This window comes from Denticeps clupeoides, chromosome 17 (assembly GCF_900700375.1).
Source record: "Denticeps clupeoides chromosome 17, fDenClu1.1, whole genome shotgun sequence".
Taxonomy (NCBI): Eukaryota; Metazoa; Chordata; class Actinopteri; order Clupeiformes; family Denticipitidae; genus Denticeps; species Denticeps clupeoides.
The window spans coordinates 3,224,344-3,243,601 of NC_041723.1; the positions used below are offsets into that span (position 1 = coordinate 3,224,344).

Here is a 19,258-nt window from a genome sequence, read left to right on the forward strand (position 1 = left end):
AACTTATACTAATGATTATTATTATTGTTAGTAGCTGCAGTAGTAGTAATGACTATGCAATAACCGGTCAATTATTGTTGTTGAAATAAAAATGGGAAAATGGAGTTGGAAATTAGTTTTATTTTGTTGTTGTATTGTTATATAAACAATACAGATAAATGCATGCTGCTCACCAAATAGAACAGCAAGTCATGATCCATGTGAGACAAGTTCAAGGCCATTCTTAGACAACCAAAATAAAATAAGAGATGGATGAAGAAGTGATAGTCAGTTATAAATTTCAAAGAACTTTATTTGTCCCAGAGGGGCAATTTAGTTATTGGCTTGTCTCGTCCCGGTCTGTGTATTTCTTCAGAAGTTGGACAACAGACTTGTGGTTGAATCGCATGGCCTCCTGCAGGGCTGTATTCCCCCACCTGCCAACGATTTCATCAAAAATCAATAATCAACATAGTCAATTGAGGTGAAAGTGAAGTGATTGTCATTGTGATACACTGCAGCACAGCACAGCACAGCACAATGAAATGTGTCCTCTGCTTTTAACAATCACCCTTGGAGCCATGACAGGCGCCAGGGGAGCAGTGTGTGGCGCTTTGCTCATTGGCGCCTTGGCGGATCGTGATTCGAACCAGCAACCTTCTGATCACGGGGCCGCTTCCTTAACCGCTAGGCCAATGTGCAAGACACTGGAACAAAATTGCTGTGACATTGCTATACACCAACATCTACCTGTCCTTGACCAAGCATCTTGCCCCTGTGTTCTCCATCAAGAACCTGACAAGCTCGAGATGACCCTCTGAGGCAGCCACATGCAGAGCTGACCTTCCATCATAGTCCACTGCGTTCACATCAGCTCCAGACAGGAAGTACCTGGGACAGAGTTGCACCACCTTAAAAACCAGTACACACGCTGAGAAGGTTATTAACTTGACTATACCTGCGCAGGGACTGCAGGTCGCCTCGGAAGGCAGCGAGCAGGATGTTCATTATCTGGTAACCCTGCAACCCAGGAGGACCTCGCATTCAATAGAGCAGGGCTGTGAGCAGCCGAATACGGTGCGACTTCTTAAGAAGGACTAACCTCAGACTCCACTTTCCACTGCCTGTATGACAGCACCTGCCTGAACGGGGTCCTGATGTCGAAACTATGCAGCTGGAACGTGCTCACTAGTTCCTACAGTAGAAAGAAAAAGCGTGTATGCGGTCATCCATAAACGTGGACCATTACAGAGGAGCGTTTCAACTCAAGGTGCAATTCGAAGGCGGCTGGACGACCTCACAGAAGTGCACAGCCCTCCACGAGTTCCCAAAAGAGTCCAGCTCAGGTGACCAGGCCATCAGGCCGAGCACGCCGGGGACCACAATCATCACAGCACCCGAAGCGCTGGATTTGGCAGGTACAGAGGTCTGCAGACAAAAAATAAAGAAATAAAATCCTATACCAATAAGAACATTGTTTATTCAAAAAAATAAACGGCATTTTAAAAAAAATGTTAAAGCCCACCTTAAAATGAAATATCCTGGAATAATCGTTCATCCCTGCAACCTGCATCATGGACAGCGTGCTCCTCGCGGCTGAGGGCAGCAGCACTTGATCGGCCGAAAGTGGACAGAGTCCTCCGTTGGCTAAAGTCGCAGCCACGGCTGCTCCCGACTCACATGTCACCTCTGTCGATGAGCACTAAGGGCGCATGCGGCTTTAATAAAACCAGATTTCTGCTGCGGATGTTACGGAGCACGAGGATGAGGCCGTGCGTCTTACCTGTAGCAGCAAATCCAGTGTGGCGCTGATGTCCACAGGGTCTGGAAAGCACTGAATAAATCATGGAGGGCTTGAAGCATTTCATTTTTGGAGGGGGAAAAATGACAATTCCAAAATTCACCACAGAGCTTCGAGACCTACTTTCTTTTCTTGAAGGTAGAAAGATAATGCGTGAAGTCGAATGCTGTCCTTTCTCAGGCTCTGATAGCTGTAAAGTGCCACGTTTGAAAAGTCACAATATTACGTTCAATATGCCATTATAATCTAAAGAGGACAGACCTGACGCTGCTTAAATTTGCATGTTCTTTATTGCAGAGTCTTCTGATGGCATTCAAAACCTGCACATTTTAAAATGGACAACTATAAATTGCAGATTGCGATAAAATGCAATCAAAAAACACAATGATAAAAGAACAGACTGTAAATTAAATGAGTCAATTAAACTTTTGGATTAGTAAACAGACATACAGATTCATACTTTTCCTCCTCTTCTGGGCCCCGCCTCGCCGTTGACTGGACATGAAAAGTGACAGTTGGTGAGGACATTTACCACTGCACCCTACACAAAACCCAAATGAAACATAAAACACACACACTCACACACACACACACACACACACATACCTGCAGCAAGGATGAACAGATTATGGCACCTGTCTCGACGAGTGGGCTGTGGGGCAACCCTGCGTAGAGAGATGGAGATGTGGAGATGTTGCTACAGATGCACGAATCTCTCCACGACGCTCACCTTGCTTGGTCAGGGTGAAAGGAGACTGGAACTTTGAGAATTCTTCCACGCCGACGTATCTGTGCACGTAGTCTGGGCCGAGCTGGTCGACTGCAAGCGCGTACAGGACGGGCCATGAGATCTCACCCAGAACACACGGCTCAGCGAAGTCTCCCACAGAGAGCCTAAAGTCGCACAGCAGGCAGCAGCATTACCACAGTGCCTGCTTTTATTTTAGTTAATTTAATTTAAACCATCAATTACACTATTGCCATGAAATATTGCGTTGTTGATAATTAAGGATGCTAGATCAATAGTCCAATAACTCAAATGCAAGGATCAATTTAGCGGGGTGGGCGGGCCCTGTAAGGCATTTCCAACTTCTGAAAAGCACTTAATATTTATGTAATCAGTATTTGTTCAGGGCTGAATTTCTACCTCTTCGAGTTTTTATTTATTTTTATTATTTCTAATACCTCTGGCCATCCACCGTGCAGACTGAGACCCCCCACTTTGCCGTGTCACACCTTTCCTGGTACGAACAGACATTATATGTTTATACTATTTGTACATTTTGAAGTTATAAGATGTGAATGTTGGTTGCAACAGACCTTAAGAGGAGATAACTGTTTGCATTTCAAAAAGAGCTTCTGGGTTTCCTCCGTGAATAAGGAGAAGTCTGGGATGACAAATCGCCCTTGCAGCGCTTTCAGGATGAACGACACAAAGCCGGTCACACACCTTCAGGGGCGAAACGATTGTAAGACGATGACGCTGACATCATGCCACAAAGTCTCGAAATATCAGTGAAGGCCGCTGCAAAGTAACATGAGAGAATAACAGCAGATGCTGAATGAAGTCCGACCTCTGGAATGTGCTCCTGTCCACGGATCCGTCAGAGTCCTTCAGCTTCCTCATCAGGTCGTAACAGTCTTTAATCCGGGGGTCCGACTTCTGAATTCCAGACGTCCACATAGACTGCACAAAGGAAGCATACGGTACAATCTGCAGCTATTCAGTCCCATTATTTATAGTCAGTTGGATTAATAAGCTCAGATGATCTCTGACTGTCTACATTTGTCTTCATATACCTCGAAAAAATGGTCTGTGTTGACTCGTCCATTTGAAGCAAAGCTGTCAAAGAGCACATCTGCAGCCCTGAGCCAAAAAAAGCGAGGGTTAAAGGTTCTTCGGAAGGTTAGAAGGGAAAGGTTTTCAGACAGGTGTCCTTGCTGCTGAGAAGAATTCCACTCACAGTTTCCTCTTCGAGTGGCCCTGACCGGACTCTGGCCGGGGCCAGGACTGGGGGCCGCGCCTGTCGTTCTCCCCATGAGGCAAGGGGGGCTTCTCCCCGCCGTTGGTAACAAACGGGGGTAACCCTGAACAGAGAGATCACGCAATTTAGGAGACACAATGAAATGGGTGGTAGTAGCCTAGTGGATAACACACTCGTCTACGAACCAGAAGACCCGGGTTCAAATCCCACTTACTACCATTGTGTCCCTGAGCAAGACACTTAACCCTAAGTTGATCCAGGGAGACTGTCCCTGTAACTACTGATTTTTAAATAAAATAAAACGTTATGCTCACACATTTCCACATATTCAGCAAATACAATTTTTACCAACCTGTGGACCCTGGAGCAACGAAGTTTATGGGCCTCTGAGATGAAGACGAGTTCCTCGGCAGTGGATGTGGAGCCTGTCCTGAGGATGTCTCCTGGCGGCAGAAACAACAGGTTGCCAGCGTGCGGTGTTCACAATAAACCACCCAGTGCACGTCTCGACGGGTGGAAAATTTGCTGGGGATCAGTAGCACAGTCGCAGGAGCCAGAAACCTCATTTGATGTTCGAGTAATAACAGAGAAAACCTAATTATCTCCTGTACAAGGTAACACAGGGGCAGACGTGCGTAGAAGGAAAAGACGGCAAGAGCCGGGGGGGAGGCTGTGTTTTAATAAAGCTTTCGCCTACATGAGAAAAGAGCAGTGTGTACACAAGGATATTCTTTTATTTAATATAAAAGCCATATATAAGTAGTATATAACAATATAAAGACCAAATGCATTACTTAAAAAAAAAAATCATATAAAAAACAAAAAAGCCTACATCAGAAAGGAGCAGTGTGTATGCATGAATATTCTTTTATTTAATATAAAGGCCATATATAAGTAATATATAAGACCATTTATAAAAACCATTTATTTTACTTTACAAAAGGCCTATATACTTTTAGTAAAGGACCAGTGTTTAGTCTTTTTATTTAACATGAAGTTCTTTATTCATGCCTGTAATATAATTCAAATAGCAGCTAGAGGTCATGTACTGAGTGTGTACTATGAGAGGGCTTGCGTGTAGTACCTGGCTGTCATCATGTGTCACTGGAGCTGGGTTCCTGACCAGGTGAACGTCTGTCACCGCTTCATTTTCTGTGGGCAAAATGGAACACAATGTTGTACTATTGTTCTTCTACTAAACAAAGTAAAGAGTAAACTAACATAACCAACAGTGCCTTCTCCCCTCCGATGGAAAGATTTAAAACTAACCAGACACTCTCAGGGCTGAGGAACGGCTTATTAAAATCACCGCAGGAACATGTTTTTTCCCGTCTCTAGCACCCCAGACTGCTGTCTTTTGTTAAAGAGTTTTTGCAGTGTTCAAGGCAGAGCTTACGAGATGAAAGAGACGCCAAGACAGCCCCCGGCTCGTCTAACTATGAAATGCGCCACTCCGAGCCGGCCAGGCCCTGAAGTTCTAAAAACCAAAGGATATTTTTGCCCTGGTATCTTCTTAAGTCGGTGGGATATGTGATATTTTGGACTGTTTAAAAAAAAAAAAAAGAAAAAAGACAGATGCAAGCATAGACAGCAAAACAAAATGTTAGTAACCTTGGCAGACCTCAAAATAAGCATTTTTTTATGGGAAAATTTATTTCACGCTCACATGTGGGCACATTCCAAATGAAAGAATGCAGAGACTTTCTCTAGAGGAATATGGCCTGTTTTTATATAATCACAATTCTGTATATAACCACGTTAATCATAGCAGAGTAAAATGTTTTTATTCTATCTCATGTTCTATAAAAGCAACGTATGAATCCATGCAAAAGTCTTTTCTTCTTTTTGCTTTTAAATTTAGGCCAAACTGGGAATCCAGACTGCTCCTCGCCGGGTAATTATGCTCCGCCACACCTACTTCCCCGCCGCGTTCCCAGCGCCCGGGTGCTGACCACAGTCCCTGTGTCTGGGCAGCAGCTCCCTCGCAGGCTTCCACCGCTCGAGTTTCAGCGGGCCTGCAGCAACAGGCCCCAGGCCACCGTCACCGCCGTCACCCACGATCACAGAAGGGAGAAAAGCCGCGCTGCTCGCACCGAAATTACACACATCAGCGTGTGCTGAGAATACCTCTCATGTCCTCCTCGTTGTTGGGCTCCAGCAGCTTGTTGCCATCTAGGCCTCCATAGCGCTTGCGCCACTTGCGGCGAAGGGAGGGAGTCCTCTGGAAACTGAGAGGCAGAAAGGGGGAAAAGGAAAGTCCAGGGCAACAAAGAGGATCCAACAAGTACAACGCACGACTCGATGGACAGTTTAAAGTCGTGACAGTGGAGGGTGGCAATGTGAATCCTCGCAGGCCTCAGAACAGCCCAGTCACCCCTGACCCCAGCCCCCCATATCTGAAGAACCCAGGAACGGTACAAGAAAGAAGACTTTTTTTTTTTTTTTTTTTACCCGACAAGGTAAATAATCAACGTGCTCGAACCACAGCAAATAAAGAGCCCCGCCTTACCAGAGACATGCGCTGTCCTCTGGCTCTTTATTGTGGCCGTTGTCCATGATGGAGGGACGTGACAGACCTTCGCCTCGGCGCCTCGGCTTGTGCGCCAGGTCTGCACAGGCAGCTGGGCTTTTTCAACGACTGGGACGGGACGAAAGGGGAGCCGAGGGAGCCGGGGAGGGACTTGGGCGTCGCATTTTCTGGACTCTGCACGGAAAAGAGTTTGGCCTAAAGGCTTTATAATAGAAAGCTGTGTGGTGCGGAGATATAATTCAGGATAATTATATATAATAATATTATGTATTTTAAGGTTGGGGCGTCCACAAAGCCATAAATTCGGCTCATGTAAAAGGGGGTGGAAGGAATAAGCAGCCTTGTTTTGCACGGTTATAAACTACCACCGCCAAACTCCGCCAGTCTGCGCGGATTTGCGTATGGCGGGCCGCGCAGGCGCAGCAGAGACGTTCGCGGAGCCACTTCCGGACATGCGCACGAAGCCCGGAGAGAGTCCGACGTCGCGCGTTGGCGTTCGTTCTGACTTTTTTTTTTTAGCGTGCTTTTTCTTTTTTTTTTTTGTTTCAAATCTGGATGCTGACGCTGCGAACAACTTTGCGTCCAGCGTTGACGTGCTGTTTTAACGAGACGTCGCGTCCAACAGCCATCCAGAAAGGCGCAGCCCCCCTCTTCTCCAGGCCGCCGCAGCACAGAGGCGCCATGCCCAAGAGAGACAAGACGGTAGGGTCGGGTTTCGACGTGCTAACACGCCTTCGTTCTTCGTAGAGCTGTGGTGGATCGTGAAATTGTTTCGTGGCGGTACTGTGCAAAAGTCGTAGGCACCGAAGCAAGGGCTAGGTGGGGGCCTAGCGGTTGAGGAAGCGGCCCCGTAATCAGATGGTTAAAAGCAGAGGACACATTTCGTTGCGTCACCGTGTGCAGTGCTGCAGTGTTTTACAATGACAATCACTTTCACTTCAGACAGTGCAGAAAAAATAAGACAAATAGATACACATATGCAAATAGATGCACAGGTCACGAATCACAACATCTTCGTTGTCATTGTAACAAGTACAATGGACCTGGGTGCAGTCCCTGAGGTGGAGGTGTGTCTTCAATACTGTGTGTAAAAGCTAGCTTAAAAGAAGACATGTACTAATATGATGCAAAATATATTATTTAGATGAAAGTGTGCGGTAGGAACCTTATTGCATCTGAAAAAGAAATTGAGTTGGAGGTGGCAAGATTGATTCAGTTCTTGCCATTTACCTGGACAACTCACAGCTCTCTCCTGCAAAGCACGCAACCTTGGAGTAACAATAGACAACCAACTCTCCTTCTCGACTCACATCAGCAATCTTTCCCGCACATGTAGATTCCTTCTCTACAATATCAGACGAATCTGCCCTTATCTGTCAACACAGGCCACCCAGATACTGGGTGCCTAAAACTTTTGCACAGTGCTGTAGACATGTGGGTTTATATTATTATGTTTTCTATTAATACAATTCTGAGCATTTTTTTTTTCTTTTCAAATGAAACTTTTTGTTTTTGTACACGCAGGTGAGCGGCAAGCCAAAACCTCCGGAAAGTGTCCCAAGCCCCGTCACCCGCGGCAAAAGCGGCACGGTTTCCATCGCCGTGCACGCGAAACCGGGATCCAAGCAAAATGCGATCACGGGTCTGTGTTTGACCTCGCGCTCTTCCGATCGGGAATAGATCCGGACCTCGGTGCTCAGGCGCGTTCTTGTTCTCCTTCGATGCCACACAGACGTGTCGCCGGAAGCGGTAGGTGTCGCCATTGCTGCGCCGCCGACAGACGGAGAGGCGAACGCCGAGCTGGTGCGGTTCCTGTCCAAGGTGCTGAATGTTAAGAAGAGCGACCTGTGTCTTGACAAGGTATAGACTTATTACCGGGATGGAATTCGTTAAGTGCCCTGCTTGGAATATGCTTTTAATTATTATGATGATGATTAATGGGGCAGTGGTAACACGCGTGGTTAAATGCAGAGGACACGATTTGTTGTGTCACCTTGCTGTGTATCCCTTTCATTCATGTGTTTATTTTTAATAGGGCAGCAGATCTAGAGAGAAGGTCATCAGCATGTCGGGGTCCATGAGTCCAGAGGAGGTTCTAGAGAAGCTGAAGAACGCGGCCACGTAGGGATTCGAAAGACCACGAAGTGTTCAATGATTACAGAATGACACATGCATGCTGGTTAAATGACACATTCGAACGCCAGATTGGGATTTGCACCGCAGGTGGAATTCGTCTTTGTATAAATAGCAGGGGAGAATTGAAAATATGCACTACGGTTCAAACGTTTAGGGTCATTTGCAAAAAGTTCCTGTTTTTCCATGAAATGGAATTGAATAGAAAAACAATTCCAAAAAAGAATAATAAACCATCGTTGTCAAGCTTTGAAATAATGATGTAAATAATCTGCTGATGTACTAGATACTGTAGTATCATGAATTAGTCCTGTTTTATTCCTTATTTTACCAGTACGACTGTTTTCAGATGTAGTAGAATAATTTAAAACGGTATTTAATAATGAATGAAGGAACACAGAATTCCACTGGAACTGTGGAATGTTCCTCTCTGCCTGCGTGACGATAGTCCGCCACCAGTCCTTCGTTGTTAATGCAGACTGGAGGTTATTTTATTGTTATTATTATTATTATTCATGAAGAGACAGACGTTTTTTCTTTGGAGGAACCCCTCTCTGAGAGGCTAACGTTTGTGCAGAACCCCGGCCGGTTCTAATTGCCAGCGCTCCAGGCGCGGGTCCGTTGGTGAGTAATGTGTTTCATTAGGAGCCGTAATTAGAAGCGTCAGCGAGATGTTTACAATTAATCACCGCCGCATTGTTCTTGAGGCATATAATAATCGCAGAACAAATGAAGAAGCCTTGTAGCCATGGCATTTACAGGGAGACAGACACTGAACGCCACTCAGTGCTGCGAATAAACGCTTTTCGTTGGGATGTTTCTGCATTTTGGGTCAAGCTGCACAGACCTCGGTGCCGAAGTCTTCACGGGACAAAATAATTTTTTCAGTTTACTTGATTTGAACGTGTACGTCAGTCCCCGTGATCATGACTCGGCCGACTGACATGGATATTTCTCTTTTAATCCTTACTCTTAAAAACAAGATATTTAATTCATGTGAGGTTGTTTCCAGAGTATGGGATTTTCAACTGTAACATCAACTTGATTTATTAAGGTTTATTAACATCACTCAAAGGTGTAATGTCGCTAAAACATGTGTCTCGATCTAGATGAATAATGGGCCACCCAACTGTAGGCTACATGTCATGTAGATTTTTTTTATTACTGTAAATTACTTTGATCATTTTATGAAGCGTGAGAACAGAATACAGACAAGCATGCATATTACTACCACTGCCACTAAATAGTTAGCCAGGTGGGGGCGCTATAAAAAAAAAACTACTTGTAGAAATGTATAGTAAATATGTTACATTTACTACATTTCTGACCCCACATTTCAATTTTTTTTCAGTGTAGTCTGTAATTGTTCACAAATCCAGGATTGTATTGGCAAAATATGTTTTTTGATTTTTGAAAGCCTTGTGGCCCAACAATTTTATAGGGACGTCGTTCTTTGCATAAAAGGAATCCTGTGTGTCAAGTGGTTTTCTTTTTTGTATTGCACTATATTATGAACCAGTATTTTTTTTTATTAAAAGCGTTGTCGCTACTGTCTGCTTTTAGTGGAGATTATCTATGGAAACTGGGACGTGGCCTTCGCGTTCCCACAGACTGTGTAGATTCGGCATGAAGACATGAAACCTGCATGAGTTCATCCAGGCAGGAGGGGTTTATTAACTTTAAAAATGCTCGGCCTGGTTTATCTAAACCGCAAGAAATGTTGTAAAACCAGTGTTATAAGGGTTAGAACATCTCTACATATCAATGCCACTTTTAATTGCTTTTAATCAGTATTATTTGAATGTTTTACTGCACAGTGCTGTACATGAATCAGAACATGCACATATTGTTTAAATGTCAGCTGAACTTAACACCTAATGTCTCGAAAATAGATGAATCAAATGTTTATCAGTGATTAGTATTTTGTGTGTTGCGTATTTTAACTGAAGGTGCGAGTACATTTTTGACAACGTACCCAGAAAAAATGCCCCTCCATCCCTCCGCCCGTCTTCATTTTAAACTGACCGTCACATTCAGCCACAGACTCCAATTATGCCTCTCAGCAGGAGCATCTCTCATTCTGTCCAAGTGAAGAGTCCACACTGCCAACCACAGCCTACAAGATCAATGAGAAAAAAAAAAAAAAAAAGGTTCAAAGAATCAATAGTGACAGGGACAGTCCCCCCTGGAGACACTCTGGGACACCATGGTATTGAGTGGGGCTCGAACACGGGACCTTGTGCTCCTCTGGTGCCTATTCTGATACAGGGGTCCCTGAAACGACTGACGCTTGTCACACACGGGCGACATTTCAGGGGAGACCTGGTGTAATTTTTGCGTGGATTCCTCTGCGTGGGCCCAGACAAGTTTTCCACCCTGCCTTATATTTATACCTGGGCAAGAAATGTTATAATGGCCGATACTGGAATAAAAAGGTCATTTTGAACCATTGCCGAGCGATGTTGTACTTGAGTGGGACGTGGGACGTCCGAGCACACGAGTAAAAGCAGTTTGGAGATCTGGTCACTAATGAAGCACCTAATCACGCGGCGGAAATCGACTCCGGAGTAATTAGAGCGGCCCGGCTTCGTGGGCGTGTCTCATTAAGTCAGCGATCGGACCGGTTCCCGCCAGAACGTCTCCCGCGGGAAAAAAATAAAATAAAACACGTGACGTCAGAAGGCCGATTAACGAGACGAGCGGAGGGTACGAATTGTTTAAAGTGCCACACCCTGCCCCCCAACCCACGTGGGCCACTTCAAACAAGAAGCCATTAAAATCCCGCCTTTGAAGTCGCTCCGCGTTACCGTGAGACGGCCCGGGAATTAAAACGTCCCGCCTGTCGGAACGAGGGCCCGTGCGGAGCTGTAAAAAAAAAAAAAAAACGTGACACGGACCCCGCTGAGCATGACGGGACGCGTGATGAATGGGCTGCCGCGCTCTCAGGCGCCGTGACGCACCGGGCAGGATATTCGAGCTCCGCAATTACGACACGCCGCACAATGCCGGCTGTTTGTCTGCCTCTCTCTACAGGCGCCAAATGAGCCACTTTCCTGAGTCACTCGCTTCATTTACAGTTACATTTACATTTACAGCATTTACCAGACGCCCTTATCCAGAGCGACTTGCAATCAGTAGCTACAGGGACAGTCCCCCCCTGGAGACACTCAGGGTTAAGTGTCCTGCTCAGGGACACAATGGTAGTAAGTGGGGTTTGAACCTGGGTCTTCTGGTTCATAGGCGAGTGTGTTACCCACTAGGCTACTACCACCCACGTATTTGATGCTTTTAATGCGCAGTTCGTTTTATTTAGTGCATTCTGTGCACTTGGAGAACCAGGACGGAGCACGTTCTCCTTGGTGCGAGTCGGAAATTAGAATTTTTCACGCAACGAGAGGTCGGTCCAGGCAAGTTCGATCCAATTAAGAGCTCCCAGAATGTAATTAGAGGTAAGAGGCAGGGAACGTGTGCTCGGCCTGACAAGTCCACCTGGCTGCTCGGTCCCAATGGACGCAATTTCACTTGTTCAATAGAATCAATCGGTGTTTTGGTGGCGTCCTGAATCGAACGCCCGCCGCACTGAAACATTAACAGAGATTGAAGTCGGGTCGGCGCTGCCACTTCAGAATCCCGGCCTTGATGTGGATTATACCCAAATGCAATTGACAGTATTCTCACCCTTTGTGTTCGAGACGCCGGCAACTTTCCGATTAAGTGGCAGCAATATAGTTCAGATTATCTATCATAAAAAAAAATTAGCAATCGTAAGTACCATTATGCATAAAGGGGCATTTTGCGACATGGTATCACCCCTCCACAGTTTGAACCCCGGCTCGGACCTTGCGAGGGCGGAGCCTGCATGCCCTCCCTGTGTTGGTGCAGGTTCCTCCGGGTTCTGAGCACTAGTGGTCCAGGATCTGCTCTGGATGATGCGGCCCTGAGCGACAGGACTAAGCGGATAAGAATAGTGAATGAGAGAATGTACAGTTCACTATGCCACGTAGTTAGCAGCCAACGTTTTCTTAAAAGTGAAGTGATTGTCACACGTGATACACAGCAGCACAGCACACGGTGCACACAGTGAAATTTGTCCTCTGCATTTAACCCATCACCCTGAGTGAGCAGTGGGCAGCCATGACAGGCGCCCGGGGAGCAGTGTGTGGGGACGGTGCTTTGCTCAGTGGCACCTCAGTGGCACCTTGGCGGATCGGGATTCGAACCAGCAACCTTCTGATTACGGGGCCGCTTCCTTAACCGCTAGGCCACCACTGCCCCTTAGAGTGAAAGTGAAGTGATTGTCGTGGTGAAACACTGCAGCTCAGCACACAGTGACACAACGAAATGTGTCCTCTGCATTTAACACCTCACCCTGTGTGAGCAGTGGGCGGCCATGACAGGTGCCCGGGGAGCAGTGTGCTGGGACGGTGCTTTGCTCAGTGGCACCTCGGCGGATCGGGATTCGTCCCAGTTGATCGCATTCTTTAATTAAAAGAGAGTATAAGTTCCATTCTTCTTTTATTTTCTGGTTGGTAACGCCAAAAGCTGCGCATTGACAACATCTTCAACCTGTGTGGGTCCGTGGTTGAGGCCAGCACAGCCGCGACCAGTGCGCCCACAGCGAGAGGTGAAACTCCGACAGATGTGGATGAACCTACGCGATCCTTCAGCTCTGTGCCCATGTCGGATACGCCAAACCTCTGCCGCAGCAGCCTGGTCCACCTGGCTTAAACACAGAGCCCCGCCCCAGTCCATTTGAATGAATTCACACTCGGGTGTTTCAGGAGGGCTCGAATAGTGTATAGTGTCATGCAATGTTATGTTATTATAGTATAATAACGTGGTGTTTCCAATTCGGACCGCGAGGACATATTCACCAAACATGGATGCACTAATTTGAAGAAAAACCTCGTATCACGTATCTATCATCCCACACGTCTTCATGCCAAAAGTATTCACAAAATAAAAAAAGTTCAACAGCCTCTCTTAATTTTACTAAACAATAGATTATGATTGTCACAAATCTATGAGGGCGTCAGTCCATTGTGTGACCGATGTCAGCAGTCATTTGGCCAATATTATTCATATGTTCTGACTTTGCCCTTCTTTACACCAGTACTGGACTGAGATATTTGACATGTTGTCAGAATTTGTGGGGAAAAGAATAGAGCCCAACCCACTTGGGGCATTGTTTGGGGTTTTCTCCTCACCTCCTTCATTGTCTGCCCATCAAAGGGACGCGCTGGCCTTTTCTACCTTACTGGCGAGAAGATTAATTACGACAAACTGGAAATCCTCTAAACCTCTCAGTCAAATTCACTGGATACAAGATATTCTTTATTTCGTAAAGGATAAGACTTTGACTTTAATGGTTCCCTTCAGACATTTAAAAAGATTTGGGGTTCTTTTCTTGATCTGGATAAGAATAAGAATTTCCCTTCTGTTCCTGGGTGATACAGCTCATGTCTCGGTGGAGCTCTGCAGTGGTGGTTTTCTATTTATTTATCTATTTCTGTATAGTTTGATTGTGGGGGCGATTGTAAGCTATTTTCTTTATCATTTATTTATTTATATTTTTGGGTGTAGTATATGTATGTATGGAAAGATATATATTTTTATTTATTTATTTATTGATTGATTGATTTGTATTTTATTGGGGTCTAGATTGGGGATTGTTTGAGCTGTTTTCTTTTGTATCCTCTTGAAAATATTGTTATTGCTCATGCTCTAATTCCAATAAACAAAGTAAAAAAACAATAGATTATGACTTCTGCCACAATTGTTGTTAATTTTTATTATTGAATAAATAATGGGGCTGGATGATGTTCTGGTTACACCGCTGCTCTGGTCACCCTAACTTAGCGGCGCTATGCTTACTCTACACACTTAACTCACTTAAAGTCAACATATGCGAACACTAGTCAAGCGCTAAATAGTGCAAACAACGGTTTATTTAACCCAAGAAGCTTCCGGGTTTTGAAACGCTACTCTAATTGAACAGCTCTGGTTATCTGATTGGCCAACGCTGCCTGGCCACCCCAACCAGAGCCACTGCACGCGTGCATGTGATCAAGCAGCATGTGAAATGCTTTACCTGCATGGCAGGGCGCTTGATTGTCCTTCTGGTACTTTCTTTATTGGGCCTCGGACGTTCCACAGGCGTGCGGAATGTAGGGTGGCGAGGGAGCGATCGATTGTCGGTGGGTGATTAAGCACGGCAAGTCGCTTCAGGAGCTCTCCCCGGACGAATTCGGTGAGATTAAGTGTGCGGGAGAGGGGAGGGTGACGGGCCGCACAGATGAGACAGGGGGAAGGAGTGTTGAGTTAAGCCGATCCCAAGCAGACAAACGAGAGGGGGGGGGGGACATGCCCCATAGCAAAAACTAGAAGTGGCAAGAGCACAAGGAAGGGATTTTAAAGCCCCTTTGCCCGCTACTGTCGGCATGGCTATATATAGAAAGAGGCTCAAACTCTGATCCCTCTGTGCAAATACCCTAATTCCTGAGCTCCGGGCCCATGTCAGGCTGAGATGATACGTCCTCAGCTCTGGATTTGCCTGTAATCAGAAACTTTGTGGAGTCAAATGAAAGTGTGACCTCGCTCCGATCGTAATATCTACTGTGTGCAAGTTTTGTAAAGAGGCGCTTCAGTGCCACGCCCTGGCTCCTCTTGTGAGAAGAAGCGTCGGAGCTGGGAAACACGGATTATACAGTATAGGCCAAAAGTTTGGACACACCTTCTCATTCAATGTGTTTTCTTTATTTTCATGACCATTTACGTTGGTAGATTCTCACTGAAGGCATCAAAACTATGAATGAACACGTGTGGAGTTATGTACCTGGCCTCCACAGTCACCGGACCTGAACCCAGTCGAGATGGTTTGGGGTGAGCTAGCATCATCTGATGCTAGTATCGCCCACCTGTGAGCGTGATCCCTGGGCACGACTGGTTTTTGACCACATGACGCCATCAGGCAGCTTTAGGCTAGTTAGGACTGATTTACCTCAGGTCTTTCCAACTAATGCTCTGCTCTCCTCAGGACACAATAAATGTGTTGCATGATATGATATGAAAATGCATGCAAAGTAATGCATTCAACAGTTTATGTAAATGATCAGCATGTGATCATTTTCATCATCTAATATGATTATTCATGTAAATCATTTTTTTCTTCCACCACAGAAACTTGGGACAGTTATAATTTCTAAACTCGCCCACCATCATCAGGGTAATGATGAGTAAAGCCCTGTGGCCAGGGTCACGCCGCCCTTTGTCCAACTCTCTAAAACATATTGCCATTAAATAAATACGAGTTTCCAGGTTCAATGACGCACAAATAAAACAACAACAACGCAAATCCCTGATGGCATGTCACACTGTTGTTATATAATTCAAGCAAATTCAAGATTGAGGCCTTTTTGGGAGTGTTTTTTTTGTTCACTGCACCACCACTTGTTCAACTGGGTCACCCTGAAAGTTCTTTCATTCCAAAATGATGGTCTCTGGGGCCATGCTGTAATCCCCCTATTACTCTAATGTATAACCTGTCGGCTTTCACCCAGTTCACAGGAGGTCCATCAAATATCTGGCCAAATCCAACTTTTAATTCAAAATGCAACAGGGAAACACAACCACCGGCCTTGTTTCCATCTACATGGGTATTGACTGCAGACCAGGACGTGAAATGGCCAGGTGTCATCGTGCAGCAGCATTATATGGTTTCTATTGAAAAGAAGACAGTTTTTCCAGGGCCCGGCGGTCTCGGTTATTTTTCCTGGTGTTCTGGTGGTTTCAGTCCTGACATACAGGCAGAAATCAAATTCTCTTTAATAGCTTTTACCCGGGAGGGCCTGTGGCGAAATTAAAAAGCACAACCTCTTGTCCCAGATGAAAACGTGTTTTGTCCCAGCCCAAAACGTGTCTGAAATTTTCCTGAGGGACGTAACAAACCAATCGTGAGCTCAATATTTCGCTTTGTGGTGATGGTTTCTCCTCCATGGAAATGATTCGAAGGTCGTGTAGACTTACACACAAGGCTGCTGAGCGTCAGCGTTTAAAACAAGACTTTCAATTGTGTGTCATTAAAAAAAATACGAACCTATATCGCATCTAAACCATAAATGTAAAATACATGTAAATAGTCTGTGGGGCATGAGAGGCGCATGCGCAAAAAAGAACTCGCCATATTTCGACCGTTGAATGTGACCACATTAAATATTACTTTAGTATTTTGAAATGAAAATCGTAATTGTTAACCGTTAATGGGTTTTGCCTTATCACATAATAATCCAGAGATGATGGACTAAGATGCGGAAATCCTGTACTATATTACTTCTGATTCTTAAAGGATCCGATCGTTATTCTTATTAATGCAAATTTAGTCTTGTTCGACTTAATAAAAGTAATCATGCAAAAAAAAAAAAAAGAAATGCTTGGGGCGCCATGAATAAATTTGATGAAAATAAGTGTCCCTCGCGCTTACGCAATAAATGGTTTTGCTTACGTATGAGCAAATTCAACGCCCAAGGCGGAGCAAAGCCACCGCGAAGCGAATAAAAGGCGCCCAGTCCGCGGACCAGGATCACTCGAGGAGAACCTCGCCGCGGCTAGAAGCACGACCGACGCCTGCGCTCTGGCCGGGACCATGGAGAGCTCCAACTTGTGGACGCGCGTCGTCCTCTACGCGGTGCTGTTCTCTGCAGTCTGCGCCGCCGACACGAACGACTCGGACATGGAGGTGGACCTGGAGACAAGAGCGATACGGGACTTCTACCCAAAAGACCCGAACTTGACCAGCGAGAAGCAGCTGGTAAGTTTACGCGCGCAGGAGCCCGGAACGCAGCTGGTTTACGATAGATCGCGTAGAGGGAAACTTCGAATTCCATGTACAATGAGCATAGAAAACAGGTAAATACTGAAGTAATATAAAAAATACAAACGTTATGAATACGGTAGAAAAGCAACATATGTCTGCAGAGGTGGTATATGGAAATTGTGTTAATATAGCTCATTTGCATGTAATAAATTCCTTTTACTGTATAGATATAGCAGGTGTTTGTGAAGGATGTAGCAGCAGGAATACAGAAAGGTGGATCTCGCCCCATTTAAGAACTCAGAATCACTAGAATTACTGGTCCTGAAATCGTGAGACGACAGAAAGCAGACAAGGATCCCAAGCGATGCATGCAGAAGCCCTTCATCCACTCTTGTTGATCCACGCAGCTCGGGGCCCTGCAGGAAGTTCTGGAGAAGCTGCAGACCAAAAGGGTTCCTCCGTGGGAGAAGAAACTCGGACAAGTCCCCACGGTAGGCCGCGCTCCAGAGGTCTGGCTCTGATCGCACGTGTGATGTGCGGTGATGTGCGGTGCTGAAACGCTCTGTGCTCTGTGCGTGTTCCCTCTCCCCCCAGTGCAAGTTCGGCGAGCCATGCGCCGTGCGTAAAGGCGCACGGCTCGGCAAGATGTGCGAGTGCCCGCCGTTGACCCTCTGCCACCCGATCGTGCTGAAGTGCTTTTAGGGACCGGTGAAGGGGAGATCGTCTCATCGCTAGGTAGTCCTGCCATATCTGTACACACGACGACATGTTTAAGAACGGTTGTTACGTTTTTTTTTTTTTTTTTTTTTTAACCACAGAGTGCCATCTGTACCCGCATCGCTTTTGTGCATTAAAGTCAGTGACAACTGTTTTGTAAAGCAGCCTTTCGTTCTTGAAGTGCGAACTTGCTGAACATTGCTGTGATTTCACCGGGTCATTCAATCTGAAATACTTCTGTCTATTCATGTTTTACAAAATTGTACAAACTGTTTTTTTTACACATCACGGACAAAAATGCTACTGACTTAACACTGAATTAATACTGAATTATTGTCAAAATGACACTCCGGATCGCAGTGCCGTTGTTGAACCTGTAGGGGGCAAGATTGTCATTTGGACAGGTTTTAGACCCACATCATTAGAACTTAATACATTTTTATTTCTGAACGACTGCTCAACTCACCAGAGAACATTTGCGAGCTGGAAATTTCCAGGCAGAGCACCAGCAGGCAAATAACATAAAAATTTACCCGTTTAAGACAAATGATGGTGGATTAAATTCATGTCACTTGTCATTGGATATGCACATTGCCCATCTCATATAAAAACTCATATAACAGGCTTAGGTCAGCACAAGTTCCTCCCCTGCACATGCCCGAACCATGTCAATGTCTCTCAGTCTCCTTCCTGCCCCTCTATTCATTTGTAATCCCGTCCATCTTTGTCACTTTGTCTCCATCCTCTTCTTCACCTGTCTTCCAGACTCCCCATTAGATGGATAGTAGATCCCACACGCCTTCGCCGCATCTCCTTCCTTCTCATTTATGCACAAGAACCCCATCTTACCTGCGCCTCTAAAGCTCGTCCCAGCCTGCTGTCGTGACAGATCACGTCCTCCACCTACCCAGGCCATCAACAGAAAGAACTCCGATCCGGCTGCCACACTGTCCTCCTCCGGATCCGGCACCACCCTCACATTCTTCTGCCATCGGGATATGCGATGTTCAATGTGAAAGTTCACTCAAAAACATCCCTGTCAGTTCTACACACGTCTCTTCTTTTGTACACTTGCCATATTGTTATTTTATCATTTTATTTGATGCACCACACCCAGTGATGGGCACTCCCAGATCACAAAAAAAAATACACTTCAGTTTTGGATTTTGTTGTCCAGCTTGTGGTCAAAATTAAATTTCCCTGCTTAATGGTAAATTCGAAATTGTTGTCTGGATTTTTTTTTTTTTACTGTGTGACCTGTCATCTCATATATGGCAAAAAATGTCTACTGGGAAGCTTTC

At 45.5% G+C, this 19,258-nt stretch overlaps 3 protein-coding genes across 5 annotated transcripts; 2 read left to right on the plus strand and 1 right to left on the minus strand.

Annotated features, from left to right (window-relative positions):
- Window positions 1-274: 274 nt before the first annotated feature.
- glsl (glutaminase like) lies at window positions 275-14,620 on the minus strand. 2 transcript variants are annotated; one of them, XM_028957469.1, is made up of 23 exons: window positions 14,520-14,620; window positions 10,454-10,544; window positions 6,275-6,469; window positions 5,893-5,993; window positions 4,850-4,917; window positions 4,118-4,208; window positions 3,745-3,868; window positions 3,581-3,647; window positions 3,355-3,467; window positions 3,101-3,230; window positions 2,966-3,021; window positions 2,511-2,674; window positions 2,387-2,445; window positions 2,231-2,275; window positions 2,042-2,100; window positions 1,904-1,970; window positions 1,763-1,813; window positions 1,505-1,681; window positions 1,276-1,407; window positions 1,082-1,174; window positions 938-999; window positions 730-870; window positions 275-416 (listed from the first exon to the last, which is right to left on the minus strand). In XM_028957469.1, exons 3-23 carry the CDS (start codon window positions 6,319-6,321, stop codon window positions 317-319), a joined length of 1,947 nt encoding a protein of 648 aa, XP_028813302.1. In that variant the 5' UTR covers window positions 6,322-6,469; window positions 10,454-10,544; window positions 14,520-14,620; the 3' UTR covers window positions 275-316. The 2 variants fall into 2 exon arrangements, with proteins under 2 accessions (XP_028813302.1, XP_028813301.1); XM_028957468.1 differs by lacking the exons at window positions 10,454-10,544; window positions 14,520-14,620 and having other exon boundaries at window positions 6,275-6,688.
- Window positions 6,832-9,978, plus strand: c17h15orf40 (chromosome 17 C15orf40 homolog). Of its 2 annotated transcripts, none has more exons than XM_028957474.1 (4): window positions 6,832-6,997; window positions 7,820-7,937; window positions 8,028-8,155; window positions 8,331-9,978. In XM_028957474.1, exons 1-4 carry the CDS (start codon window positions 6,851-6,853, stop codon window positions 8,418-8,420), a joined length of 483 nt encoding a protein of 160 aa, XP_028813307.1. In that variant the 5' UTR covers window positions 6,832-6,850; the 3' UTR covers window positions 8,421-9,978. The 2 variants fall into 2 exon arrangements, with proteins under 2 accessions (XP_028813307.1, XP_028813308.1); XM_028957475.1 differs by having other exon boundaries at window positions 8,336-9,978.
- A 2,374-nt stretch (window positions 14,621-16,994) lies between the features above and the next one.
- On the plus strand, window positions 16,995-19,179 carry cart2 (cocaine- and amphetamine-regulated transcript 2). The gene is made up of 4 exons (XM_028957476.1): window positions 16,995-17,234; window positions 17,648-17,731; window positions 17,835-17,975; window positions 18,723-19,179. Exons 1-3 carry the CDS (start codon window positions 17,070-17,072, stop codon window positions 17,940-17,942), a joined length of 357 nt encoding a protein of 118 aa, XP_028813309.1. The 5' UTR covers window positions 16,995-17,069; the 3' UTR covers window positions 17,943-17,975; window positions 18,723-19,179.
- Window positions 19,180-19,258: the final 79 nt, after the last annotated feature.

Coding starts and splice junctions, on each gene's coding strand:
- glsl (XM_028957469.1), bottom strand. CDS start 6,321: ATGGACAACGGCCACAATAAAGAGCCAGAGGACAGCGCATGTCTCTG. Junction 3,869..4,117: donor CGTTGCTCCAGGGTCCACAG/GTTGGTAAAAAT, acceptor CTCTCTGTTCAG/GGTTACCCCCGTTTGTTACC. Junction 871..937: donor GACCTGCAGTCCCTGCGCAG/GTATAGTCAAGT, acceptor ACTCTGTCCCAG/GTACTTCCTGTCTGGAGCTG.
- c17h15orf40 (XM_028957474.1), top strand. CDS start 6,851: ATGCTGACGCTGCGAACAACTTTGCGTCCAGCGTTGACGTGCTGTTTT. Junction 7,938..8,027: donor CAAGCAAAATGCGATCACGG/GTCTGTGTTTGA, acceptor GATGCCACACAG/ACGTGTCGCCGGAAGCGGTA. Junction 8,156..8,330: donor GCGACCTGTGTCTTGACAAG/GTATAGACTTAT, acceptor TATTTTTAATAG/GGCAGCAGATCTAGAGAGAA.
- cart2 (XM_028957476.1), top strand. CDS start 17,070: ATGGAGAGCTCCAACTTGTGGACGCGCGTCGTCCTCTACGCGGTGCTG. Junction 17,235..17,647: donor TGACCAGCGAGAAGCAGCTG/GTAAGTTTACGC, acceptor TGATCCACGCAG/CTCGGGGCCCTGCAGGAAGT. Junction 17,732..17,834: donor AACTCGGACAAGTCCCCACG/GTAGGCCGCGCT, acceptor CTCTCCCCCCAG/TGCAAGTTCGGCGAGCCATG.